This window comes from Lissotriton vulgaris, chromosome 2_1 (assembly GCF_964263255.1).
Source record: "Lissotriton vulgaris chromosome 2_1, aLisVul1.2, whole genome shotgun sequence".
In the NCBI taxonomy this organism is placed as follows: Eukaryota; Metazoa; Chordata; class Amphibia; order Caudata; family Salamandridae; genus Lissotriton; species Lissotriton vulgaris.
The window spans coordinates 813,558,517-813,586,288 of record NC_141687.1 but is presented as its reverse complement, the minus strand read 5'-3'; the positions used below and the strand labels follow the sequence as shown (position 1 = coordinate 813,586,288).

The 27,772-nt window shown below is 44.7% G+C and overlaps 1 protein-coding gene across 1 annotated transcript in view; it reads right to left on the bottom strand.

Annotated features, from left to right (window-relative positions):
- The window catches only part of OSBPL6 (oxysterol binding protein like 6), a 699,671-nt gene that overhangs the window by 57,090 nt on the left and 614,809 nt on the right, over positions 1–27,772 (bottom strand). The window contains exons 20-21 of the mRNA XM_086956201.1: positions 25,929–26,073; positions 20,959–21,085 (exon numbers count right to left, since the gene is read on the bottom strand). Coding sequence (XP_086812327.1) covers positions 20,959–21,085; positions 25,929–26,073 — 272 coding nt within the window. The remainder of the gene's footprint in view (positions 1–20,958; positions 21,086–25,928; positions 26,074–27,772) is intronic.

Genomic DNA, 27,772 nt, shown 5'->3' with positions numbered 1-27,772 from the left:
GTTTGTTGAAGACATTCGTCTCATAAAGGAGTGCTGATGGGCACACTGGTACGGTTAGCTTTGGGCCATAACCATGTTGATTAATGAGTTTCCATTGTCATGAGATTCAAGGACTGTGGGAGGAAATGTCCAGGAGACCTTATCAAGAGACTTCTTGGTGTCAAGGGCGATCGCCACTGTCGGAGTAGAAGAGAGGTGTTTCTTTTCAATTATATGACAAAATGTAGGTATGTTGTCTCTGCAAGTCTCCCCTTGATGAACACATTTTGGGAATTGTGGTTAAGGTTAGGGATGAACACTTCTAATCTTTTGGGAAGAATTTTCTTTTCATAACAATTCTATTGGGTTTTAGCACAAATTCAAGGCCACTTTGGCCACCAAACATATACAGGAGATTACAGTGAAAAGCCCTATGAAGGGTGACAACAGGTAAACTTGCAGAGTCAATCCCAACTATCCCCCCATGTTAACATTACACCATGAAAGCCCTTCAATGGATTACTCAATAGGCATGTACATCAGCCTCCTGCCCCCATGCTCCATACCTCTGTATTTCCCAGTCCAGAAGGGAGTTAGCAGAGGAAATTGGGGTCAAGACAATACCCCTATAATCAGCCCACCTCTGCCAAATTTTGGGGTGTTTGTGAGTGCACCCCCTAATCTAATATACTGTTACCTCAAGTCCCACACAATGGTCCATTTCCTTTTTTCACGCTCGAGGGATAGCTATACCTCTTTTTGCCAGAGTAGGACCTAGGAACAACAGCAGTTCCACCCTATGCCGGCTGTACTATGAAGAAGAAGAATCTTTGGGTCCACTGGAGTAACTCAAGAGAGGACTTGCCCCAGGCAAGACGTCACAACGGCCATAAACGAGACAGCATTGTACAACTCCACACTGTACGGAGGAAGGTACCTTCATCTGCCCTGCATTGGAGGCATACTGGGTAGTCAATCACTCCCATGGGCCATAGGCGGTGTCTCGTGTAGTAGCCTCTGTGCAGGTATTTTAGTTGTGGCAATCGGAGATAAGCTGTTATTTTAGTTGTGGAAATCAAAGATAAGCTGAGATCGCCACCGCCTGAGGAGCTCCTAAGGCCTCCATCCAATCACCATCATCATCCAGTGTGTCAATGTTGACTTTCCACACAGATCTGAGTGCAGATAACATGTTTGAGCTATTCGTGACCAGCGATTGTTATAGCTTCATTATTTTGTGAGGGCCTAAATCTCCCAGGAGGAGCTTGCCCCCTAATGGACTGAACTCTGGAAGGCCCGTGAGGTCTTTAAGATACAGGGTGAGAGTGTGGCAGAGTTGTATTTGTAGAATTGGCTGCAGTGCAATTGATATTTTCTTTGCATCTCCTGGAATAATTTCAACACAGCGCCACACATTACATTTCCAAGGGTGGAGATACAAATAATATCCCACTTCTGAAAGCCTTCTAGCTGGGTTCTTGTTTCACCACAATGCCCTGCAATAATGGTGTTCACTCTGTCAGTTTTCTCCACCACCCCATCTGCCGGAGGGAGCGGCTCCACACACATGTATGACCACCTGTGTTGCCAGTGGAAGGAACTCTACTCCCCTCCCACTATACAGATAGTATTCAGAGAGGTAGAGCCCATAGCCCATTTCTCAACTGCATTGGCAAGGATTATTTGATGTGTATACCACCATTCATTTATGATCAAGAGATGAGAGGCAGAACAGTAGGAGTATATATCGGCTGCGGCAATGCCTCCACAGTACGTGGACTGGAAGCATGTCCTAAGGGCAACCACCCCTCCCCCCCACAAGAATCTGCAGAGGATGGCATTGACCTGTCAAAACCACAACTGGGGGACAGCATAAGAGTAGGTAGGGAAACCATTTTCAAAGATTGCCAACCTGCCCAGTAAGGACAACTAGATTATGGTTCCATAGAATGATGTTAACCCTTAGACATTTAACCCCCCTTTCCCCTCAGCTAGCATCAGCCCTGATGCCCACTTCACAGTGCCAGCACGGCCAGACACCAGGAACACAATGGATTTTGAGGTATTCCTGTATAGCCCGGATGTTTCACCAAAGATTTGCAAGATGCGGGTCCCAAATTCTCTGCATCAGTGAGCACATCATCAGCATAAAGAGCAATCCAGTCAGATATGTTTGCGGTACAGTCACTTGGGCATCCATCATGACCCACGCAGCCAATGGCTCCATGGCCAGTGCAAATAATAGTGGGGAGAGCGGACACCCGAGTCTCATCCCTCTACGGATCAAGAATGGATCAGATACAGCACCTGCAAATATAACCGTCGCAGACAGGTCAGTATATAATAATCATCGGAAAGTAACCTGAGACCTAAGTTTAAACTCTTAAGTAGGACAAATAGGGAACGCCCAACTTACAGAGTGAAATTCTTTATCTATGTCCACCAAGAGCACTGCCGCTGGCCACCCCAATCGATCTGCCAGAGGAAAGGCTTTATAAACTTGTCTGATATTGTTGCGCTGACCATACACTCTAGCGGCTGCTTCGGCGTCTCAAGGTCTAAATGGTCTTGGGCTCTACATCTATGTTTTCCCAGCACAATAACAAATGTCTAACCCCTGGAGTGTCTGCTTAAGAGCCTCCCATAATATTTCTGCGGAAGCAACCTTATCAGTATGGAAGGTAAATTATTCTTCACAATGTAGCAAGTAAAAGTGCTTTGTATGTAGGATCTCGCAGATGCCACAGAGAACCACTTGAAGTCTAAGGGGCGCTAAGGAGTGGTCAGACAATCCCCTGGCCAGTATGTCAACATCGGACTTCCTAGGTATGAAGATAGTGGGCCATCACAAAAAATTGGGGACCTAGAGTGTATAAATGTTATTATTATTATTATATGAAACTTGTAACGCGCTCAGCTTACCCGGGGGCATCCCGGCGCGACAGACCAAAGAAGGAGAAACTCGATTACTCACTACTGTGGAAACAAGTAGGTTTTAAGGAGTTTCCTGAATAGTAGGATCTTGGGCTCTGAGCGAATCTTAAGGGGCAGAGAGTTCCACAGAGATGCCACCTGTACCGAGAAACGCCTGCCCCCAGTCCGAGCTCTCTTAACTCTCGCAGATTGCAAAACATGTTGCTGGTCCGAGCGCAGAAGGCGTGGAGGTTTATAAGGACGGGCCATATTAAAAAGGATGGGGGGCCTTTGCCATGTAGAATTTTATGGGCCGTACACAGCGCCTTGAATTTCACCCGCTCCTTAACAGGGAGCCAGTGAAGCGCTTTGAGGGCCGGGGCAGCAGACTGCCTTCTAGGGATCTCCATCAAGACTCTGGCAGCTGCGTTTTGCACCTGTTGGAGGGTTTTAAAGGTCGCTTCAGGGGCGCCAAGAAACAGGGCATTTCCATAGTCGAGCCTCGACAGGATTAAACCACGCATCAAAAGCTTCTTAGCTGGATCCGGAAGCAGTGGTAGCACCTTTCGGGCTGACTTCAGTAGACCAAAGCAAATCCCCGCGGTCTTCCTGGCGTGAGTCCTAAAGGACAGATCTTCCTCCAACCATACTCCCAAGGACTTGATCTCCTTCTTGGGGGATGGTGGATCGCCAAGAGACCGGGGCCAACAGCTGGCAATAATGGAGGGACTGGAGTTGCCCAAGAGCATCCGCTCAGTTTTTCCTCCATTGAGCTTTAGAGCCGAGTTGGACATCCATTGGTAGACATTGGCCAGGCAGTCATGTAACACGTTGGGTTGTTCCGCCAGCTGAGTGAGGCCCACCACCAGCTGAGTATCATCAGCATAGCTGATGATCTTCAACCCCGAAGGGGCTACCACTCTTTCAAGTGGAGTCATGTATGCATTGAACAAAGTAGGGCTCAACGATGAGCCCTGCGGGACTCCACATTGAAGAGGGAATAGGGAAGACTGCTCTGCCCCTTCCCAGACTTGGTAGAAACGGTTGGAGAGGAAGGATCCCAACCATTTCAGGGCCGTCCCTGAGACACCTACCTCTGACAGGCGTTGGAGGAGCACCTGATGATTCACGGTGTCAAAGGCAGCACTCAAGTCCAGGAGGATCACTGCCACTGATCCTCCAGTATCAAGAGTGCTCCTTGCTTCCTCCACTACCGCCAGCAGGGCTGTGTCCGTTCCCTGGCCGGGACGGAAACCAGTCTGGGAGTCTCCCAACAGGTGGTTGGACTCAAGATAGTAAGAAAGCTGACGGTTAACCAGCTTCTCGGCGATTTTAGAAAACCCCGGCAGAAGCGAGTTTGGCCTGAAGTTGGTCAAATTGGCGGGATCCAAGCCTGGTTTTTTCAGTAAGGCTTTTACTACTGCCCTTTTCCATCTCTGAGGGACTATGCCATGAGAGAGAGAAAGATTGATAAGGTCGGTCAGCGGAGCTGACAGAGTGTTAGCCACAGGTTTAAGATGTTTCATAGGCACTGGATCACTCGAAGATCCACTCTTCATCTCCAACAAGACCTTTGTAACCTCCTCTTCCGAGAAGGGGCCAAAGGAGACAAGTTCGGTCAGACAGCTTATTGGACCAGCAGCCGGCTCAAATGTCCAGCATACATGCTCCACTGTTAATTCTCAAAAGAAAAGGGTATGCTGTTCCTAAAGGGGACAAAGCACAAAGGGAAGTAGGTCAGAGAAAAGGACCCACTACAAAGGGAGTAGTTCCTTTTTGGAACTGGGACCCTCACACAACCTTGCAGGTGCCATTCTTTACCATCAGGCTTGCTCTTCGTTGGGCCGGCGCAGCAATGCCTGATGGGCATCCTCATGGGGGCTCTTTATAGGAGATCTTTGTCCAAAGCTGTGATGCGAAGTCCATGTTAAGGACCCTTTCTGTAGATTGAGGAAAGGTAGGTGTCAGTGTAGTGATTAGTGACTTAAAAAAGGCTAAGCAAGTATCAAATCATATTTTTATCCATGAGTATGCCTGAATTAAAAATGTGATTTCACTCGTGGGGACAATGATCCCTGGTGACTTATAAGGTCAACATGTTTCATGCCATCAAATAGTCAAGATGTGATCTGGGGCAATTCTTCAGGACCGTAAAATATATAACTAATCTACACAGTGTCTGGGATCAAGGATGCGACAAGTAGTGTGCAAACCCTATAAGTGTACCTGCAGAATGTAAAGTCACTGACCCAATGAGGGTGATGTCATAACCTCCTCGGGGGAGAAACACTGAGATAAAGACTAATATTTTTACCACGATCATCCATTGCATCAGGCACATGAGAAGGGGTAGGTCATTGGTGAAGTTCCCCAATGAATGACCACACTAAAAATGTTAGCGTTTATCTCAGTGTTTCGCTTGAGGAGGTGATGACATCCCCATTTCCCAACTAAGATATCCCACTAGAGATAATTAGACCTGCCTCTCTATGGGTCGCATCATGTACATTTTGTACCACATTACACGTATGCAGGAATTATCAGCCATACATATGTTACCAGAGATATAGGATAGTTCAAACATGCGCAGGTGAGTATTGGGCCGATTGGGTGACCCATTCCAGGCTAGGATTCTTCATCTTGGCATGTGCTCTAACAGGAGGATCTGGATTGGTTGCATTGTTTCACTGTGGAATTTACTCGGTGATTCCTCCTATCGTACCTTAGATGAGTTTGGGTCTATACAAGGTGGGATATGTGGCCGCAGCACCACAGATTCATCTTCCCAAAACAAGACCTCCTCCGGGGAATCAAAGAATAATCTTTGTAAGTTCAGACGACTCTCAAATGTGCTGAGTATAGCAGCATGTACTGTATCTTAGGGTCTTGGAGGCACTGCTTAGACACCGTGAAGGATTGACGCTGATATTGCACAATTTTCATGTAGTCAGGGAATATCATGATATGGCGAGATTGGTGGGACCTATTGTCTTTGATATGCATGTTTAGAGATTGCACCCCTGTCCATATAATTTAGAATCTTAGAATTACTGGTGGAGACCTCACAATGCAAGGGGGCTTCTTCACCAGTGCTCTGTGAGCTCTTTCCACCACAAAGCACAATGAGAGGGACTTTAAGGGCATAACCGATCAGAGCCATTGTGTCAGGAACTTGTCCATGGAGGGACCCTTGCACACTTCCAGAAAGCCGACAAACTGTAGATTACTGTGACAGGTATGGCCTGCGGCATCCTCCACTAGTTCTGCTCATTCTTTTGTCACAACCGTCAGGGTATTTACGTTTTTCTGCAGGGCCAAAACAGAGTCTTCCATGCTAGACACTCTGGTCCCTGCCTCAGTGATCCTTTCCATTGCTTTCCGAAGATTCTGCCGGAGCAGCATGACAACAAAGCCCACTGCTCCAATCTTAGAAACAAGCATGTTGTGTGACTGTGTAATGGCAGCTAGCAGTGCCGCGTTGTCTGGGACTTCCTCAACTGACTCTCTCGCCCCTGGGTGGAGGGTGCAAACCGGGCATATTTATCTATGGTACTCTGGCAGTAGGAGAAGGTATTTTATCTTTCGTAATGGTGAATGGCGCTCCCTGTGACAGCACCCAAGTGCCTACTAATCTCCAGGGATGCACTCAACCCACCAGAACCTCTATTGGTGAACATGAGGGGCGACACGAGCGGTCGGTGACAAGTGACCTCGGTCTATTATCTGACTCAAGAAGGGAAGGAAGTAGTCCACAGTTTAGGGGCGGTGTATGAGTTCCGCCCGACCTCACTCGGCACCCTGCCACAAGCTGCACCATGACTTAGACTGACCGCTTCTTCAACAGAGTTGTCCACTCCTAGTGAGGCCACCTAACGGAGTACCACTACGGTTGTTGCTGTCATCAGGGCCTCACGCCAGGGCACCAGGCAGATGAGCCGAGCGAATGAGTCCCCGACAGGGGCAGACGCCACCGTCTTATCTGGTTATCCAGGATGCTGGAGAACGGTCGGGCCGCACCACAATCTAGGCCCCTCTTCAAATCCAGACGACACCACCGGGAAACAGATCAGGTCTCTTGTCTCCGATGCAGTATGTCCAGTCAAGCCACAAAATGAGTGGGCTATGGGGGAATCACCACTCCTCTTTTGCTCCCTACAGGGCCTCAGGCCAGGTCCTCGATCTCAAGGGGTTCCCCCAGCTCCAACCAGTGCACCAGGCTTAGCAGTATCCCCACACCCCGCTGCTATCTTCAGATTCTGCACATACGTCTGTGCAGGTGGGAGGGAAGACCCAGTACCATCCATTTTCATTCGTCCTTCAATACGCTGCCCCTGGAGGGTCCAGGCGAAGGGAACATATGCTGCAAGTCCCTGCCATTTCCAGGCCCGAGGCTGCTCACTGTCCCAGTTCCACACTCTCTTGAGTGCAGCCTGCCTGCTCATTAGCCAAGGCAGGTTTATTGGGCGGGGTACTCGTCTGGGCAACCAGACCCAGCAGGAGCACGGCCTCTCATCCCTGCTGTAGCGCGGGCAGGCTGACAGCAACCAGGCTCACACCATCCTCCGATCAAGGTTGCATTGATGCAGGCAAATCCCAAATCTTGCGGCGTGCGCCCAAAACCCAGAGACCGGACACAGGAGGTGTCCCAACTGGCTCTCCAGCAAAAGCTGGCTCCTCGCAGCTTATCCCTTCTTGTGCCACAGGCCTCTTCATCTCTGCCACAGTGCCACAGCCCCCTGCACTTTGTGACCTCCCGGGATCATCTCCGACTGTTCCGGTCCACCACAGGGGACAGCAGTAGTACTCTCCTCCACCTCAGTGACAATCCCTTATGTGGCGAGTAGTGCATCAATGTAATGTGGGTAGGATCATGGGATGACTTCTGGAAACTCATCTACAGTGCGGCCGCCATGTTCTCCCATTAGGCCACACCCCTGATGGCAAGAATTCTGGCAAAAAGTTTAGCTTCCATGTTCAATAGTGGGATGGGGCGAAAACAATTTGGATCAGAGTGGCCCTTGCCCTCTCTGGGAATAATGACAATCTTGACATCGGAAGCCGTTACGGATACCTTGCCGTGGAGAGCAGAGTGATCAAGGGTATTTTTAAGATGTTTGATGACTGAGTTTGTGAATATTTTATAATAGATGTTGGGAAAGCCATCGAGGCCTGGTGCTTTCCCAGAACAGACTGATTTTATTGCTCTGATAATCTCATCAGAACTTATCCATTCATTTAAGCAAGCCCTGTCTAAGTCTGAAGCTATAGGGAAGGAGTTTAGAAGCTCCAGACACTTAGTTTTGTCGTATATATTCTGTGGGGTGTAAAGTTTTTCATAAAACTCTCTGAACGTCAAGTATCTCTTTGGTTTACATTTTCTGAGAACTGTCTTGGGGCATAATATGTGTGATTTAGTTGTTGATATTCTTGTATTTGATGGTATTGGCAAGAGCATTGCTAGCTCTACTACGGAAAATGAGTTTTGGGCCTGTACAAATAAATATGCCCTTTAGCTGACAATGGTATTATATGAGTATTTTAGTTGTTTAATATCTATAAGTAGGGACTTATTGCTAGAATGTCTAAAGGATTCCTCCTTATTTTTGATTTCAGCGTCTACTGATTGTAAGGACTCTGTTATAGAACAATTTTTTGAGCCATTTGTTTATTAATCTGACCTCCAATGACACACTTGAACATGTCCCAAAGCATCACAGGGGAGGAAACAGAGTGCTCGTTGTCTCTAAAAAAGTGTACAATTTCTACATTTAGGTATTCCATGTCTGCTTAATTGCTTAAGATGTCTTATGTAAGGCACCAAACAAATTTTTCCACTTTATCAGGACAATTAAGAATGGATATTGAGGCGGCTGCATGGTCTGAGGCACGGATGGGATGAATCATTGGATAGGAAGTGACTCTAGAAAGTGAGGCGTCCACCAGGAGGGAGTCAATGTGAGAGTAGCTTGAATGGGGAGGGAAGAAGGTAAAATCATTACCCTTTAGGTTGTGTAATCTCCACACATCTAAGAGGTGTTACAAGGAGCACAGCTTAATCATCTGTTTGTAGCCCTGAGGATTCAGAATTTGAAGGCTGAGTAGCGATCTAGAGTTGGAGCCATTGGGAATGTAAAGTCACCTCCCAGAATTTATTTCAAGTCTAGTGGGTGGCCAGTTAATTGTTATTAGGTGTGCACCAAAATGCTAGGTCATCAATGTTGGGAGCGTTTATGTTCATAAAATAAAGATCCTGTTCGCCGTAGTTCAACCTGGTAAGAAGCCATCTGCTGTTAGTGTCATGTTCCGATGCAGGCCGGATTTTCTGGAGCGAAGGGTGAGAACTACATTTTCTTCCCATAAAGCTTTGGAGCAAATAACTTCGGATACCCAGCCCTTACTCATCAACATGGCCTCTTTAAAGCCTAACTAAGGGGTCGATTATGGTTGCGGTGATTCCGCATCCTCCGGGCCGGTGGAAGCCACCGCCGGCCCGGAAGATGCGGAATCACCGCTGCGGACCTTCAAAATACCCACCTCCAGATTATGATGGCGGTGGGATCAGCGGCAAACGGCAGGTCTGTCCGCCGCTGATCCGCGGGGTGTTGGCTGCAATTTGGTGGCGGTGTCTGCAAGAAACCGCCAGACAAATTACGATAGGTTTGAAAACATGCTTTTCCGCGGCGGATTTACCGCTGTGGAAAAGCATGTGGACAATAGCTTCTGGGGGGCCCTTGCGGGCCCCCAGGGTGTCGGTAGTGGGGGGTGCACATGGGGGGTACCTATGGTACCCCCCTGCATTTACATGCACATAGCAGCAGGCACTTCGCAGTGCCTGCCGCTTTGTGCCTCATGTAAATGCAAATCATGCATTTTTAACCTTGGGGCGGGTGCTGCTTCAAGCAGCACCCGCCGCAAGGTTAAAGATACGGGATGTGATCACCAGGGTGGCAGTCACATCCTAATTGGTATGGAGGAACAGCCGCTGCCCCTGCGGACGGTCCCTCCACCTCAGGTGGCGGAGGAAACGCAGGTCCGTCCGCCATCCTAATAGGCGCTTTAGTTTCTTGGAGGAGTACTATAACGCTCACTAAGTCTTCACAATAGTCAAGGATTTTGGATCCTTTAACTGGGTGGTTTAGCCTCTAGACATTAAGGGCCATAACATTTAAAGAGGAATTTGGTAATTGTTCTGATTCGTTGATAGACTGCCTGGTTTAGGGTGCCTCAAGGAGGAGTATAATTAGAACAGCATGCCGATCTTTATTAGTCCAATTATCGCACTGGATCTGGAAACTCGGAGAGGATGGGGGTTGGAAAAGAACTGGGGAGATAACAGCACAAATTCCGGGGTAGCCCGGAGCCATGTTAAGGTCCCTACCCATCAGGGGATGTCTGTACGAGACACATTGCATGGGAGGAGAACGTGGTGGAACGCGGATGAGGCAGCAACGTCCGGTGAGGCGGGCTAGCCTGGTGTGGAAGTCATGAGCGAATAGGTAAATGCATGTGTAGTGACGGGTGAGCTGGTATTGAATTGGCACACTAGATAGAACAACATAGTCCTTTGATCGCAGGACAATAAAAAGAGGAAAAAAAACACATAATGTGAACAACCAGGTATCTGTTTGGGTAACAAGTATAAAGCATGCTTAGGACATAGCAACCACAGAGATCACTCCGTGTTGGAAACAGGTATACTGTAAGTGAAAACCCAACTGTGTAAATCCTGTAAATCCGAACATATGACTACCCTGTGGTAATGGTGATATTCCTACCACTACTCCCACTATAATGACAAAACGATGGGAAAACTAGTATATATGACGTATGGCATAGTGAAGAGCTACGGAGTGATCATCATTGGCAAAACAATTACAGTGGCACCTGGTGTAACGGAGTGCAGAATTTCAGTATAGGCCAATTCTTGTGGTCTAGCAAATAGGCCGTCTCTCTGTGTATCCTGCGGTTGCTGAGATAAGCTAGGGATAGGAGCTAGAGATTGAAACAATAACCCTGAGAGCGTATATCAACATTAAGAATGTTATGAGCGCTATGGTAGAGGATCTGCACTCTGCCCACATGTGGGGTATCCCCTGTATGTGTGGGCTGATAGGTTTGACTTGTAAGATCAGCATGTGTGTGTAAAAACCACCTTAAGGTGTATGGTAATTCCCTATGTAGTGGAGATATTGTAATACTCAAGTGGTCGAGTGGATGAAATGGGCCAGCTATTATGTGTGGCAACCAGCCAGCATGGGCAACTACTAAGGACAGTGTACGTCTGGCCCTTTTTTAGTAGGAGCGTTCTTGGCTACCAGCCAAACATATTGACTGTGAGGAAGAGGTTGTCCCAATGTGAGGTTACTCAGAGCAAATTAAACTCGGGTACATAATTTCTACTTAGTTGCCTGCAGTGTAGGGCTAACATGCCCGCCTTGAGAACATATTTGCCCATATTAAGCAACCCACGTCAGCATAGACAGGGCCAGGATAATCAAGAGTATACCCTATAGTATCAAGAGTATAACAATCTGTGTATTAAGAGAAGGGCTCCGAATTTATATTTATTTTTTTGACATTTCCGTCTGTATTTATCTATATTTATTTTTAGAGTCAATCATTTTTATTATGCGGGAAGGAATACAGTACACAGCCCCGCTGCCTACATCAACTTGCCGGCAGGGCGTAAACACATTGCATCAACACAGCGTCTGGGCCTACAACCCGGAGGTCGGCCCCGTGAAATGCGGTAATCGCCCCGCCTGTGCAGTGGCCACCGCCTTTTCAGAAACTGGACAAATGAAACAACAAACACCCTCCCCCCCTCCCACCCACCCCACCTACCCACACATACACACACCCCTCCCCTACCCTCCCCAACCCATCCCTCTCCGAGCCAGCTTAAACTGTAGAATTACTACAAAAGTCTATCAAAGCTCTAAGGGAAGGTTCAAACCACTGGGTTAGCTCTATCCGATACTAAGGGGATGAGTTGTAGGATCTGCAGGTATTTCGGGCAAGTTACTTCTCGCAGGTCTTTGGACTGAAGATGCAGGAACGAGCCCCACAATTTAGCATACTCCGTGCCTTTCCCATCTATTCCCATTGAGAGCCTTTCCATTGCCAAAATATGCCATAGCCTCTGAAACCAGTCTCGGTAATCAGGTACCGTCTGGGAGCCCCAGTGTGCCAGCAACACCTGCCTCGCAGCCAACAGCGCCAGCGCAATCTGTCTACCCTTCAGCGAGCGCAGAGGGAAGAACTTGGAATGGGGAAGCCCCAACAAGGTATGATCCGGCAATCGGGGGAATGTAATCTGAAACGCCTCATCTAGCTCGTCCAAAATCGTGGGCCAGTACCTCCCCAGCTTCGGGCAGTGCCATAACAAGTGTGCCAATGTCCCCGTTAGCCCACACCCCCTCCAGCAGAGACCTGATTTAGTGACGTCCCAAGTTCGGACGCGCGCCGGGTGTAATACCAATAGGCCGCCACTTTATACTCTGATTCGGCCCCTGCACACAGCCTCCAAAGGCTGTGTGCTGAGCGCGGAAAAACACATGTTCCCACTCTTTTTTCGAGAGCGGGCATCCCAGCTCCGTCTCCCATCGGACCTGCGCAGGGGTGCGTTGTCTCTTGGGGTGACTCAGAATCATAGCATACAACTCCGAGATGAGCCGCCGGTCGTCTTTCTTAAAGACCAGCCACTTTTCAAACTTCGTCAGCGGCCGAGACATATCAGCTACGTTAGTGGGTTGGGTAACCCAGTGTGCCACCTGCGTGTAAGAAAAGGCATCTGCCGGGGGCAACTGTAAGAACTCCGTTCGCAGCTGGGGAAACTGAATCAATCTGTCCAGGTCGAAGAGGGAACCCACCCTCTTACAGCCTTCCTCTCGCCAGCGATGGAAGACCGGGGACGCACGGCCAGGAGGGAAGTCCAGATTGTCGACAATAGGTGTCATCGGTGAGGGGAACGTAGTCCATCCCTTTCGGTATGCCAGCTGGTCCCTCTATATTTATTTTTTGCTAATTTTATCTGTATTTATCCATATTTATTTTGGGTTTTGTGATTTTTTTTTGGCTAAAACTAGTACATTTCCACATTTATTTAACCGATAAATGCGCACTAATGCTTCAATGCCTGAGGGGTATCAATGATATGAAAACCCACAGATGATGAATCAATGCACTTAAACGAAAACATACACATTTTAGTATCAACATATCAGCTGCTGTTTATGCCTTTTTACTAAAATTCCTTTTTTTTAACCCCATTGGTCAATCTCCCTAGCTATTCGCTTCGTAGTCATGACTGATAGCATTTAAAATCACTCAAATAACAACCCAATTTCCATTTTTAGCCACATTTAAAAATAAATACAGACAGAAAAATAAATAGGTTTCTATTTGTATTTATCTGTAAAAATCCGTACAAGTGGAAAACAGAGAGCCTTAATTAAGAGTATACTCGATAGTTGTAGGCACGGCCTCAGAGGCAGGAGCCATGAACACTTAGCCTTCATAATCAATAGACGGAGCCACAGGACCAACATCTGCCCGAGCTCTCATAGCAAGAATAGACAAAAATTGAAAGGATATGAAGGTGATGCTTAAGTGATAACAATGCTAGCACAAGTGCCGTGTGGGACTATCAGGCAGAGGATAGACTAGTAGAAGATCCAGGAAGGGAGACTTGCGTCCATTTGTGACTCTGATTTGTTATCAAGCATGAAAAGATTCTTATCTGGCCTTTAAACTTGATACAGAATTTCAAGGGGCCAGAGAAGACGAAGATGATCTCCACGTCTCTGAGCCTTTTCCATAGGACCAAAAAGCCTTTCCGATGAATGATGATTTCTATAGCATAGTCCTATGAGATGGAGATGTTATGATCCTAAAAAAGTCAGGAACCCAAAGTAATGGGTCCAGAGACCTAGTTTGTGTGTATGGTAACTGCGTAATTCTGTCAGTATCTACCATAAGAAGAAAGTAAAATTTCTTTCTAGAGTCCCCTCACTCACCGGGGTTTCCCCACGGTGACATGCTTCATCATTGGGGCCATCCCAGTTCTCTACAAAAAGGGGCGTGCGGCGACTAGCGGACTACGCAGGAGCACTGTATTTGTGAAAGGCTATGTGTGGTGTAAAGTGTTGTGATGGTGGAGTGGTTGTGTGATTAAAAATACCGTGCTAGTGGGCCTTACTGACAGAATTACGCAGTTACCATACACACAAACTAGGTCTCTGGACCCATTACTGTGGGTTCCTGACTTTTTGATATAGACTGGAGGCTGACCTAGTTTTGTTTATCCTCCTTCTCTCCCCCCTTTTTCTCTTTGATGTTATGATCCTGTCATTTGATCATTCTGATCTTTCTGATCTGTGCCATGATTTGTTCTGTATGCTGATGGTGTAATGGTGTAAAGATTTGAACTTGGTCACAGAAGAGGCAGAATTTTCAATACCTTCCGTTCACCCAAATATAATAAGGATGCTACTTTGGTCTTCCTGCTCCGTACGTTCTCTCTTCAGTGAGGATAAAGAGCGCTCAAGGCATTGTAGTTGTTGTTCTTGGGCACAGATGTTGTCTTCAACTGTGCTTACACTTGTCTCCGGTTTCTTCTTGTTTTGCGAATCCTGGCAACTTTGACCTGAAGGAGATCCGTATTTGTTTTGGTGTATTCTGCAATATTATGGACTAATTTTAGTTTGAGGAGTATAACTTCCAAGGAACAATCAGGACTATCTTTTACTGTGGACTCCACAACCAGGTGCGACTGCTTTGAATGCATAAGGTTCGCCTTGGTATCCCTCTCCTTCATGCCAACCTTTCTGTTGTCTGACAACCTGTGTCTAAGAGGTGTATAATCCTGTGCATAAGTGAATATGATTACTTTGGATTCATGCTGACCTAGTACAGAAGGGGTGGGATTCTTCGTTACAGATGTGCTAGATATATTTAACACTCCTTTAGCCCGCCATGGATATCCAGGGAACCTGTGCTAGTAACTATGGCCAAAACCCTGATAGATGTTGGTCCAAAGAGTAATGCGCCTGAGGCAGATGTACCATAGATAGGTACAGGTCAAGTTAAGGAGGTTGGCCACCGAGAACCTAAGGAGTAGGAAATCTGGTAAGGACCAAGCCAGACACAAGCCCCAGCTCCAATCTTGGATGTGACCCAGCCCCAAGGCTCAGTAAAAAGGAGGTACAATTATCTCAGTTATACCATGCAGCGGTTTGGCAATTATCCAGTGCATGGGTGGCACAGTCTGCCACCAGTAAGTGAGAAATTAGGGTCAGCTCACAGGTTGTTGTGGTCATCTGGTAGGGGGCCAGTAACACTGCTGCCCTGGAGAAGGTACGCTTAGATGGACAAGAAAGAGAGACGCTGTTTGAGCTTGTGATGGCACCAGGGAGGCAGAGCAAAATCTGTGGCTGGTTTCATGATACTGTTTAATGGCATGGCGATATCAGGGCTATTTGGTAGATATGAAGATGACAGTCACCTATCAGCTATTAGCAAGAACCTCATGGAGGACCTTACTGCAACAATCCAACTCTAGAAGCTGGGCATGGGGGATCCGATCACACAACCATGCGATGTAGAAGTGGTTAGGTTCTCAGGATATAGCCAACATTTTGTGAGGGCACACCGGAGGATGGCGCACTTAGTACCTTTCCAAAAATCAGAGGGGGTCCAAAGTACGACAATGGCCTCAACTGCCTTGAGGGGAGATGCCTCTCTCTAATTGGTGGTTCACTGTCTTGCCCCCAATGCCAATGCAAGCACCATCTAGTTTTCAGAGTTCAATGTGCGTGTGGACCTGGCCATGGCACGCTTGTTATGCCTACACTAGTGTCGGGTGATTAGTGGTGAGACCTTACCACCTCTGTTGCAATCTCGGTCTCGCCAGTCACCATTATCAAGCAGGGTCAGGAAATTTTCTGAAGTGCCCCAAATCCAGCAAACCTTACTCACTGCAGGCCATTCAACAGGAAGTGGAGGCTCTGAGGGAACAGGAGAGTGCCATCATCTTGGGTGACTGTCACAAAAACCATTTGGACCTAAGAAGCCCGATTCTGGGTGGCTGTATGGGTTGTTAGTCACATCCCCAAGATTACAATTGATTTTGCCACATCAACATGGTGTTGTTAGGGATCAAAACACCATCCAGTCCAGCAGATACACCAGAGAGCTTAGGTTAGAGCCGCCATCTTCGGTGCGCGTCAAGCCACGTGCTCCACACCCACCCTCACTAGTTCAGACTGAATGTTGAGGATTTTATCCTAAAAAAAATCACTAAGTCAGGAGCATAGAGTCTGACTAGAATCTACAGAAGGGGGCGGGGGCATAATTTTGGGGTTCGTGAAGTGGGCGACAATTTTGAAGATTTTCTGATCGTCATTGTAAACCTTGATACATTGAGAGTAAAAAGTGCTACGAGCCCTCTTAAGGTGGGCCATTTTTTAAAGTGCTTTGTTTATTCCCAGATAGTGAAGCTACCAAGTTCTTTCCAATGTTTGCATGCCGCTCTTTCCTGAGCTAATTCCTGCGAGAACCAATGTGCTGAGTGGGTAGTTGTAGCTTTCTTAGTGGCTGTGATAGGAGCTACAGAGTAAGCCGCCCTTTAATCCATGACCTGATAAAGGTGTCACCCTCGACAACTGCATCTGGTTTTTCTAGTTTCGAGTCCATTAGGGTTCTTCTAAGGTCATCAACAGGCATCTTACTCCAGTATCTGTTCTCATTCAGAGAAAGGGGAGGACGGAATTCTTTCAGGTTGTCAAAGTGCCAAGAGAAAGGAAGTAAGAAATGGTCTGACCAGGGCACTGGACAGGGAGTCTCCCACTTTATCAATATGTTAAATAAGATGTTGTCAATAGCTCTATTAGTATTGGCTCAAAATACATTAAATTAGGCCAAAGTGTCCACCAAGCAAGTAGCCAGCTGGTCCTCTGCCTTATCCAAATGAATATCAGAGTCACCCAGAATGGTGAAATTAGCGTAGGCAATACATTATAGAGCTAATGGTTAAGAGCTGCTATAAAGTCACCTGCATATCCTGGGGGCCAGTAACCCAAAGCCCCTGAGCGGGGATGCTGTCACCCAGTAGAGATGATAAAACCCAGCGCTTCTGCTCCTATCATCTCATCTAGTTTAAACATTTTGCAATTGTAAATGCTTGTGTAAATAATGCCAACTCCCCCCCTCTCACCTCTTTTTCCCATCTGAATAAAAAAGCTTCAAGTAACAAAAGTTATCATAGAAGATCCTTGATTCAAATTTAAGTGTTATAGAATTTTGGGGTCTGAATTTAATTTGAATAACATGCTCAATAAACTCACTGTACCTACACAAGATTTTTTTTTAGAATGTACCAAATTAATTGCTGTATAGTCGGACAGGCTATCTCTTACTCTAGGCTTATATTAGGTGGTTTAGGTTGTCAGTTTTATGTGTAAAGATGCAAACATCATACGTAATCCGGCAGTAAATCTGATAAGAAGTTATATAATTTTTTTATTATAAACTCTTATTGGACGATCATACATGTTTTCTCAATTTTACTGGCTAAGTACTTACATCTGAAACAACACCACAGTGAGACAAATGTAAAACTAAAATATGAAGCTCTTGTTTGAGTATTCCTCCTGTAATGATGTACATTATATATTTGTTACTGCTATTGCACAAACAGTTGCAGTTTACAGCTGCAGTTTTTACGAAACATATATTTAATGTAATGCTACTCTGCTATTTAGGATTGGTGGATTAAAGTCTTTATCTTTTACTCTTTCTTAGTTAGCTAAGGGGATACTCTTAGGGAGGTCTAAAACAGTTCTCTTGATCGAATGTGGTGGTTTGCTTTCTCCACTCAGATCTCTTTGTTGTCAATCTATGCAAGATAATGACCCCGCCATAATCACTTAAACATTATGGGGTCGATACCGATCCGGTAAAAACCCGCTCCGAATAGCCGTTCGGAGCGTTTTTCCCGTATGATTCGTACCCTGCAACGTCCCCCGTACGTACGACGAAGTACCAGCAGCTGGACTCCGTACGAATCGTACAGAGACCGTACGACTCTAATCTCCGTACGATTCTCACCCGGTACCCGCTGTACGCGACATATGTACGGTTCGCGGCTGGTTTATACGACCCAGCAAGTACGATACATGCCGGGTACGCACTGTATGACCCTTTTTCTACGGGAGCTGAAAACAGCTGTAAAAGCAGAGTTTGCGCCCAAACAGGTACGGAACGCGCCCCCCGGGTACGGCACATACCCCCCATGATTGCAGGGGTATGCGCCGTACCCCTGCGATCATGGGGGATACGCGCCGTACACCCAGCGTACATGGGGTACGCACAGTACCCCATGTACGCTGGGTGTACTGTGCGTACCCCATGTACGCTGGATGTAGGGAGCGAACCCCTCATGATTGCAGGGGTATGGCGCGTACCCCTGCGATCATGGGGTGTACGCGCCCTACGGTGTGTATGTGATTGTGCGCTTTTCCGTACGAATCGCCCTTACCTGACGTGGACCGTACAAATCGCGTCCTGATTCCCCGGTCCGGATCGTACTCGACGGGTAGTACGGCGTGTGTACGAGTCGTACGGAGACGACTCCAGATGCGAGTCGTACGGACGGTTATTTTACCGGATCGGAATCGGCCCCTATATGTGATTCTGTATGTTTGTCTGAATTTTTGAGTTCAAGCCTTATTAGTCCCTCTACTAAATCAAAGCTTACTAGTTTTAGGCCAATGTAATCTGTGGGGCACTGGGCGTCACTAAATCTATATGCGTTCATTATATCTTATAATCGACTTGCAGCCCCTCACTTTTATAATCCAATGGATGACTTTGTTAATTAATGAATCTTGAGTTTCTCTGATTATATATGACTTTTTTGGGACATCCACTAAATATCTATCCCATTGCTCTTTTGCCCCTCTAATGCGCTAAGTGAATTTTTGTATTTGGATACTAAAGTAGCCTTTCCTGTGCTTTGCAAATTGTTTGCTCCTTTGCCAATAGACATTCACTAGATATCGTCTTGCTGCAATGGGGCTTATGGAAAGTGCGACCAGCTTCTTGGCGGGGCAAGGGACAATGCCTACTCATTTCCAGGCCCTCTGAAGTCGCAACTGATGGTAACCTGTTTAAAGGACGTACTATAGGCTCAGCACATTACTTTCCCCCATATTTAACTTTATTTCTAGTGCTAGTTGGAAAATTGGCCTCCAGAGCTTAGTGTGTCTACTATCTCTGTTAGTTTATCAACCTTTTTGTTAATAATTTAAAATGAAAGTGCTTATTCTTTTAACCTAGCTATTTGTAGACGTATGGCCTCTATCTGTGTTTTCATGTCCTCCTTCTTTATCACTGGGGACTTGTTATGCACTAAAATGGGAGAAGTATATGCTGTTCTATTTGCTTGTGGATCACCCAAATCCCCATTGGCTTCAAATCAATAGTGACATTCAATTGCTAATATAGGTGTAAGAGAATCAAGTGGGTGGCCCACTATCATGGCTTGTTGTTCTTCCGAAACTATGGATAGGGAGCTAGTGACAAACTCACCATTTGCACTATTGCCTGCCAGGGTATCTTTGATCTCACATTTTCGGAAGAACGATTTTATGTCCCCCTTCCCTAGATGTTTTCTTTTGGGCTTGTTAGCCTTAGTTAGCCTTAGTTTCCTTGGAAGCTAAGAGCCCTTCTACTTCCTTCAACAAAACATCTATTTCGCCTAATATACAATTTTCAGTTGAGTGTCTAGGTTGTTTTTTGGCTTTCCCGTTTTCCGGGGACTTCCCAGTTGCTTTCCGTTTCACCATGATTGTAGCTACTTTTGTTGTAGTTGATGGTCTACTATTTTCGTCCCTCTCTAGATAAGAGGATCGATCCTTGCTTTACAGGTGACCAGCTATATTTATTGTAATTCTTCACAGCTAAAAATTAAAATACAATAAAATTGGTAAAAACCAGAATAACTACCAGGCCCTTTTAAAAACTTATCAATAATAATAAATCAACAATACTACTGAAGTTAGGTCCCTTGCGTCCGCCCCAACTTCAAAATTGCTTAACACTATTTAAACTCATTCATATTCTTATACAGGAGATTTGTCACTTTAAATGAAGTATATAATGTCACAGAAATAAAAAAAAAATCATTACAAACAAGAAGTTAGGCAACTCTATGCAAAACTGGTATTGGGTGTGATATTTGCCTAAAAATAAATTTACAACATGGACACAAGACCCCTAACTATCGCCTTACACAGAGGGTCATTGACTCACAGGTAGATAATGAGCACAGTACTCTTAAAGAGTCAAACAGTTCTTCCCTACATTGTGAAATCGTATCACGACTTTGAGGTATTCCCCTATCATTCTGTCCTCCTGTTTGGCCCATCTCCTGTTACGGCAATCTCAAGTGAAACAATTGGATAAGCTGGGATACAGCAGCACACGAGGAGCTGCCAATGTCCACAATGTAGGGCCCAGTGGTTAAGTAGAAGGATAAGCACATCCAGCAGAGAGCACAGTATAACTTAATGATCTTACCAGTTCTCAACAGAAGGACCAAGATAGGTGGCCCTGCCCTGCCTCTTCCTGGCAACGACGGGCCCACCCCAATGTGCTTAAGTAGCGCTGATGGTCCTCAGGTTGAACTAGGCAGCGGATTCTGGGACTCGTAGTCCCCGGCTGACCTTTTTCTACAGCAGCCTAATACTCATCGCTTTTCAGGGTACACAGAGGATACCCAAGGGTCTTGTTGCTGTAGTGATTGCGATAATTAGCAATCCCAGCCGAGGCGAGCAGACACCAGTCTATTACTTCCCCACTCGGCCGTGGGGCACCCATGCACTTAAGTAGCGCTGATGGTCCTACTCTGGTGGATGGAAACCTGGGGATCAGCAAAACTCATAATTGTGACGGTGGGGAGAGATTTTAGCGGGCAGTCACAGCAGAAGCCCCAATATAGCATTTTGGGACCAAATTACACAGTTACCTAATAAATAACCTTCATGTAAATAGAAATGACTCTACCTTTGATCAGGTCTAAACCGTGCATCTGTTGATGGAAGAAGTTCCCTCTGTACAGGATCAAGCTCATTTAGCTCAATGGCAAACCTTGTAAAACCATAATAAAGTTCATAGTTTGTTGGCATGGAACCTGATATAAAAACAGAAGACATTGTATTATAAAATAACATTAACCCAATGCGAACATGTATAAATGGTCAACTTTTTTTGTGCAGTTTTATGTTGCACAAGCTCTTTTAAAGTGCTCGTATTGGAGCACTTTAAATGAACACTGGTTACATTACACACAAACTTGAGTATACAAATCAAGAACTACAAAAGCATGCATCTTTACTGTACATTGCTGGATACATATTATGAGGAAATTTACTTACTAGTAAATCTGGTTCTAATTCATTAGTCGTTCTTATGTCCCCATCCGGAAGGAAAAGCATCAATGAGTGAAAAGGATGAAAGTTTTTTGTAATGTTTTCTCAATAGAGTGAGATCAGCAGACAACACCAGTAGCCTACTGGCGTGTGCATAATGTGTAGGTTGAATGCACATCTCACCTACTGTTTCTAAAAATGTTATTGTTAAATAGCTAACTAACTTTGAATCAATGATAGAAGAAGCCATTTGTTAATAGGAGAGGTAAGGGTAAATGTGCCAGAGTTACTTGCAAGTCAGGTCATTTAAGGAGATAACATTTACAGTCCATTAAGGTAATGCATTAAGTGACATGCAGTCTCAGTGGACATTAACTAATTGTGTTCCCAGAGTGATCTTCGTATCTATTTTTTTCATCATTGCCATTTATTTTACTTACTGACCTTTTCTAGACTATGTGGGTTATCTAGAGTTCCTTCAATGGCCACCGTATGACTGGTGGTACCATCTCAACAGCAATGAAACTGCTGAATCTAAAGTTGCTCGCCATACTTGTGGACATTTCCCTAAAGTCAGGTGGTGACGTCATGGTTTACCTGCTTCAGGGGAGATGGCGAAGTAGGTTGCCATTCTCCAGGCCATGTGCGAATAGCTTACCTGTCATCACAGATGCTATTTACAAAGGCAGACCCCCAAAAAGATGGTAGACATCATGGCTGATTGACAAAAAGGATGCCACTCGCACACACTCTGTCATCACTGAAAGCCTTATTTCTGATGTAGGAGTCAGTAGCTGATCCACCATTGGGAAAATCAATTTCCCATATACTCTGGGGCATGCAAGACCTGACAGGAGTGAAGACAGGACATTCATCAATTTTTGCTGGATGCTTCCTCCTTTTTCTAAATGATGTCATACATATTTGTTCATCAAGATATAATGGTCTAAATTTCTTTTAATTTGTTCTTAGCTTAACACATGAATACAGCCACACAATCAATTCTCCACCATTGTCAAATATTAGATCGTTCTCTGTCATAATGTTTCATCATAGGGGGTAAAACAAAGATCAAAAACCTGACATCAGCACTAAAAACGTGCAGAACCACTGGCAGAAGTGTATTTTTAGAGGGGCATGGCCCTCAGCTAAGACCAAACATTAAAGCTCTGCACTACGGGCCCAAATCACAGAACTAATTAAGACAAAATCCTAAACTTACTACTATTTTGGTATTCACAGAAGGCACTTACTCATTTTGGTATTCACAGAAGGCACTTACTCATTTCGGTATTCACAGAAGTTAGGAGTCCTAACTTTAGGAATCCTAAATGCCTTCTGTGAATACCGAAAGTCTTAAATGGATATTTTGTATTCAATAATCTGTCCTCGATATTCTGTGTCATAGATATTTTGGTTTTGATATTTAGGGTGCTCACGTGAGATTCTATGCAAAGGAATACATGGATTTTTTAAGGAACATATTAAAGCATACTCAGTCAACTTTCCACAATCCAACTTTAAATCCTATCAATTAGATGGGATTTAAAGTAGACGGATGCAAAGTTGTGAAGTTAGCTGACTCACAACTTTGTGAATTTTCTAAAGTGTTCAAGCTTTGTAAAAAGCAAAGCTTATGAAGTTATTTCATAAAAACTCTAAGCAGGCCTTAATTCAGAGCCCTCACTCCCTCCCATGCTTCTTAATGAGGCAGTGGGTGCCCAGCCTCCTTAGTCAAATTTGTTTGCTGTAGGATGTTACCTTGGACATTCTGCATCAGGAAATCATCACACCTGGAAAGCCCCACAAGATAAACCTTACCTCAAATAAAGTGAGGAAGCTTCTTCTACAATGTAAACTGTGGAATTTCCGAATTCTGTTCAACTTCGTAGGCAAAGTTTTACTTTAACTTGCCACTAATATAAAATAACTTTATGGAGAGCTTAGAGAATATTCATCATGGACATTTTGGGAAATTATTGGATAACAGTGTGTTTTAAACATTTTAGGGCTTCAAAAGTGGTGACAAACTAAACAGGATTCAAATGTAATTTTACAAACTAGTGTTGGTACAAAATTTCACATCAGCTCCTCAAACACAACACTGTGGCTTCTCCCGTGGGTACATAATATCCACTTTATTTCCTCAACATCTACCTAACCCCCTTCCAAACCAGATTAAATCATTCAACCCTGCCTATTACAACAATGCAAATGACACCCAAATCATTAGAAAATGAAACGCCTAAAAGACCTCTGTAATTTAAAACTTGATGACTACCTTGGGGCCATAAACACATGGATGATGAATAACCATCTAAAGCTCAGTACTGCAAAGACAGAGATTATGACCTGCAGACAATGCTAAAAAGATCAGCCTTCTGCCATTGTGGTCTAATTAAAATTAGGCCTCTCCAACAAAATCAAGATAAGTCAGAAACCTAGGGGTAACCATGGATTCAGATCTATACTTGAATCATATCTTAACAACATCACACAGAGTGCTTTCTACGCAATAAACATACTATGTCACATCTTTTAATACCTTGGATACCAACAGTAACTGAACAGCATTCTCACACTTATAATCTCCAAGCTTTGGCTATGCTAATATTGACACTTATAGTGAAGGTAAATTTTGCTAGGGTCAGGTTAATGATTGCTCACTAGATCTTTTTAATGAAACAAGGGGACCCGAAAGTTGGCTGAGGAACAGGGTATCAAGCATATATTACAGACAACAAAGGTCCTTAGCACTTGAGAAGTTTAAGAAAATTATAGAATATAGACCGTGATAGGTAGCTATATTACTCCTGTGTCCAGCCGGACCAGGATTTTATTTTGTAGTAAATCACAAAAATTGAGAACAAAAGATATTCGAACATCCGTTAGTAGTAGGGCACAATCCTGTACCGTACTTAGGAGGGAAGTACAAGAGGAGAAAACCGCATACAACATGTAAAAGTTACAGGAAAAGGCAGAGCAAAATTGGCTACTTTCAAGTCAGTGTTTCAATTTAGAAGTATCGCCAAAGTGCTGGTCACAACAGAATTATACACAATGTTGAGTTGTGTGGGCACTAGAAGAAGTCGACGTTTCGATCCCTTGCTCTAAATAACCTGGGATCATCATCAGGACTGACAATATTTACATTTGCCTGGTATTTAGCAATTTAAAACCGCCCAAGGGAGGAGCAGTATGATCCTGGTGTCTCAGGGATCTGAGACCAACAGGGCGGGTGCTTTTGGATTGAGGTGAGAAGTCTCACTTGGATTGCTGTAGAAGCACGTCCATGGTGTGCTGAATCAACCGGTTCGTGTCTTAGGTTAACGAACTGCGCTCAGGGGTCGCAAGTTGGGCTGGTGGAGGCTGTAACAATCTGCAATCTGCAATTGTCTCTACCGGATCGCAGCTGCGATCCGGCAGAGGACACATGGGATTAAATCCCAACGGAGAGACATTTGCACATTGAGTCCCATGCTCTCCATGCCACTGGAATCAAGCTATCCTGGCTGATGACGGCTGATAGTCAGAAACCGGTCCTAGGATGCTTGATTCTGGTCCAGGGAAGACATGGCTTGGCAGTTCGGGCTGGACTGTTCCTATGAGGCACAGGGTCAAGACTGATTTGCTATGGCCATATCTGAACTGGGTTGGTGTGGTGAGCAAAATAACGATGGATTAAACCCAGATCTGTGACTGAGGGTGAATGTTTTGCCACTGTGCAACATTCCGTCCATCAATTGTTGTTTTTGCATCTGCTTAAGGAAGAGGCACGATGCCATCATCTTATAGCCTCTGTATGAGAAAAGTTACTGGAGAACCTTTCCACACCTCATGATGGATCAACCTCCTCTACTTGGCCAGCCTCTCACAATTTCTTGCCCGGAACTGAAAACACAAGGGTCACCCTTGTCCCCTGAACCCCTTGCTGCCAGTGCTCTTGCGTTAGCTGCTGGGATATAGTTTAGCCTCTTCCCTGGTTCTTCCTACACCCTGTTCGCCCCAGCCCAGTTAGCCACCGCTTACACATAATAAGCGCAGGCCACAAGCAGCATGCCTTGGAGATCATGGCCTCTCCCCTCCTCCCACTGGACCCTTCATAATGTATCTGGGGAGGAGTGGCATGGGTGGATTCTCTTGCCCCACGATGAAACGAGGGGAAGACATTGCATGTATTGACTGATGTGACCAGTTACTTTGTATATGATAAAAAAAAGAATACAAATCTATCCAAAAAAAACTGTTTTGGCTAATATGTATAAAACTGCAGAAGAAGCTCTTCAGAAAATTAAAGCAATATATACTGAAAATATTCAGGTAACATTTAAAGTAACAGTCAATGGTAATAAAAAAAAATATTCAATTTCAGAAATTACGTTTATTATTTTTAATATTATGAAAAACTACATAGAACGTTATAAATACAACCATGAGCAATTTAAGTCTGTATCTGCATTGCAAGCTTCAATTCAGGAATTAAAACCACACAAACCACACTCAGTTCCATGGAACCTGATGGGGTTGGAATACTTAGGCCTGGCCAAAGTGTCAATGTAACACAAAGCCGTTCTTACAATGTAGGGTTAACGAAAATACACTCACCTGGTCGCCATACACATTTGGCTGAGGGGGGAACTCCACAATAAAGTCCTTCATGCCACTTTCCAAAAAGTCGAAGCACCACTTTTCCTTCCTGGTCCATAACAGCTCCGTTAATTTCATTGATATTAGAACTAAAATAATTTCCCTAAAACATTTATTAATTTATGAATATTGGAGCATTCCATACTGGACATTTTAAGCACCTAAACAGATGCAGCCTTTGGTGATTTGTTAATATAGCAAATTATAAAAAATGAAAACTGTGTGTTTAGTTCTTGCTGTTAATAGCCAATGACATAGGTAAACAGAATTACATAAATTATAAAAACAGCTAATAATAATAATACACAGTACCTCAAATTTAATTAATAAGGCACTGAAAATAGTCAGAATTTAAACAGTAAGAATAAATCTACATGTGGAATCTTCTGTATGATATCATGCAAATTAAGGTGTCTTTCACAGTTCTGTTCAACTACTAATTGCTCAAAATCAACTAGCATTTGCGCGGTGATTTATTATAACCAACAATGATCAACTAACTTTCCACACACACCTATCTCCCCACCACCACTATAAAGGTTTCAAACCTTGGCGTATCTCCTGTATTCTATGTGAGCAACTTAGGTGATTTACATAAAAATAATTTAAGTGGTGACACTTGAGGCTAGAAAGTTTAGTTGTTCCATTCAACTGTGTGACAGTGACCCATAAAAACTAACAGATGTTGGAATCATTCAGGTTTTCTTACGCTGGAGTTGGAAAGTTGTTGGAGCTAATATTCCAACTTCTTTGTTACAGCCAGAATGCTGTTGTTATTAAGGCAGGAGGAGTCCTCTTCAATACCTTGCTAATGGCTTCAACTGGTTTTCAATGGTGACTGTGCTTAATCTCCCATTTATCTGTGTAGACCCCCGGGTACAAGTAGATAGGCACCTTACCTTCTTGTCTTCGATCATCCTTATACTTCCTAACACAACATGGTTTGTCTATTCATTTTTGTTCATTATAGGCTGGGACCACTGGCTTGACCCTTGCAGCCCCCAGCACCTTGTTTGTGATACCTGGCTTCAGATGTTGCAAAGGAAGCAACATAAACAGAACACATGTGCATTTTACATTGTGTCTCTTTCTAACAACAGTTCCTGAAGGCTGCACTCGCCGGGCACAGCCAAAACTTTGTGGTGTTTCAGATTGTCTAATCGGCTAAAATGTTGCCTAGGTAAAGCTTTCAACGCCTCGCAGGCCACAGGGTCCACCAATCACAAGTATGGCTGGCCTGCAGGCTCTGGACAGGACTGTCCTAGTTTCCAGTGCAGTAGGGATTTAGATGTTCCTGAGGCAGGAAACCTGCATGGCAAACAGTTCCAGAATGATGCATATTTAGGTTTCGCCTGCACAGCGCTTGCGCTGTGCTTGTGAAATCTCTTCTATTTAATATATCTTAAATAAGTTCCCATCCCAAATTACTGTGTTCATTCACGTTTGTGTGGAACCTTTTTTTTGGTTAAATTCCCCTGACTGCAAGCATTTACAATACTTCTACTAACCTGTTAACATTGTTTAAGTCCCATTAACTGATTCACTGTCTAGATAAGGAATTCATGAATTGAATTCCCACAGAAACGGCAGACAGCTTCTAGTAGTATGCTGAATGCTTGCTTTTTATTACTTAGTTGTGTAAAACAGATCCTTTAGCTTTAGAACGTTTGTGGCATTTCCTATTCATGCCTCAGTACCTTTCTATGCACTTTGTAGGCCTTATCGGATTGATTTTTTTTCAACCTAATCTATTTGGTCATTCTGGTCAAATTCTAAATGGAATAATAAACATTGCATGTTAA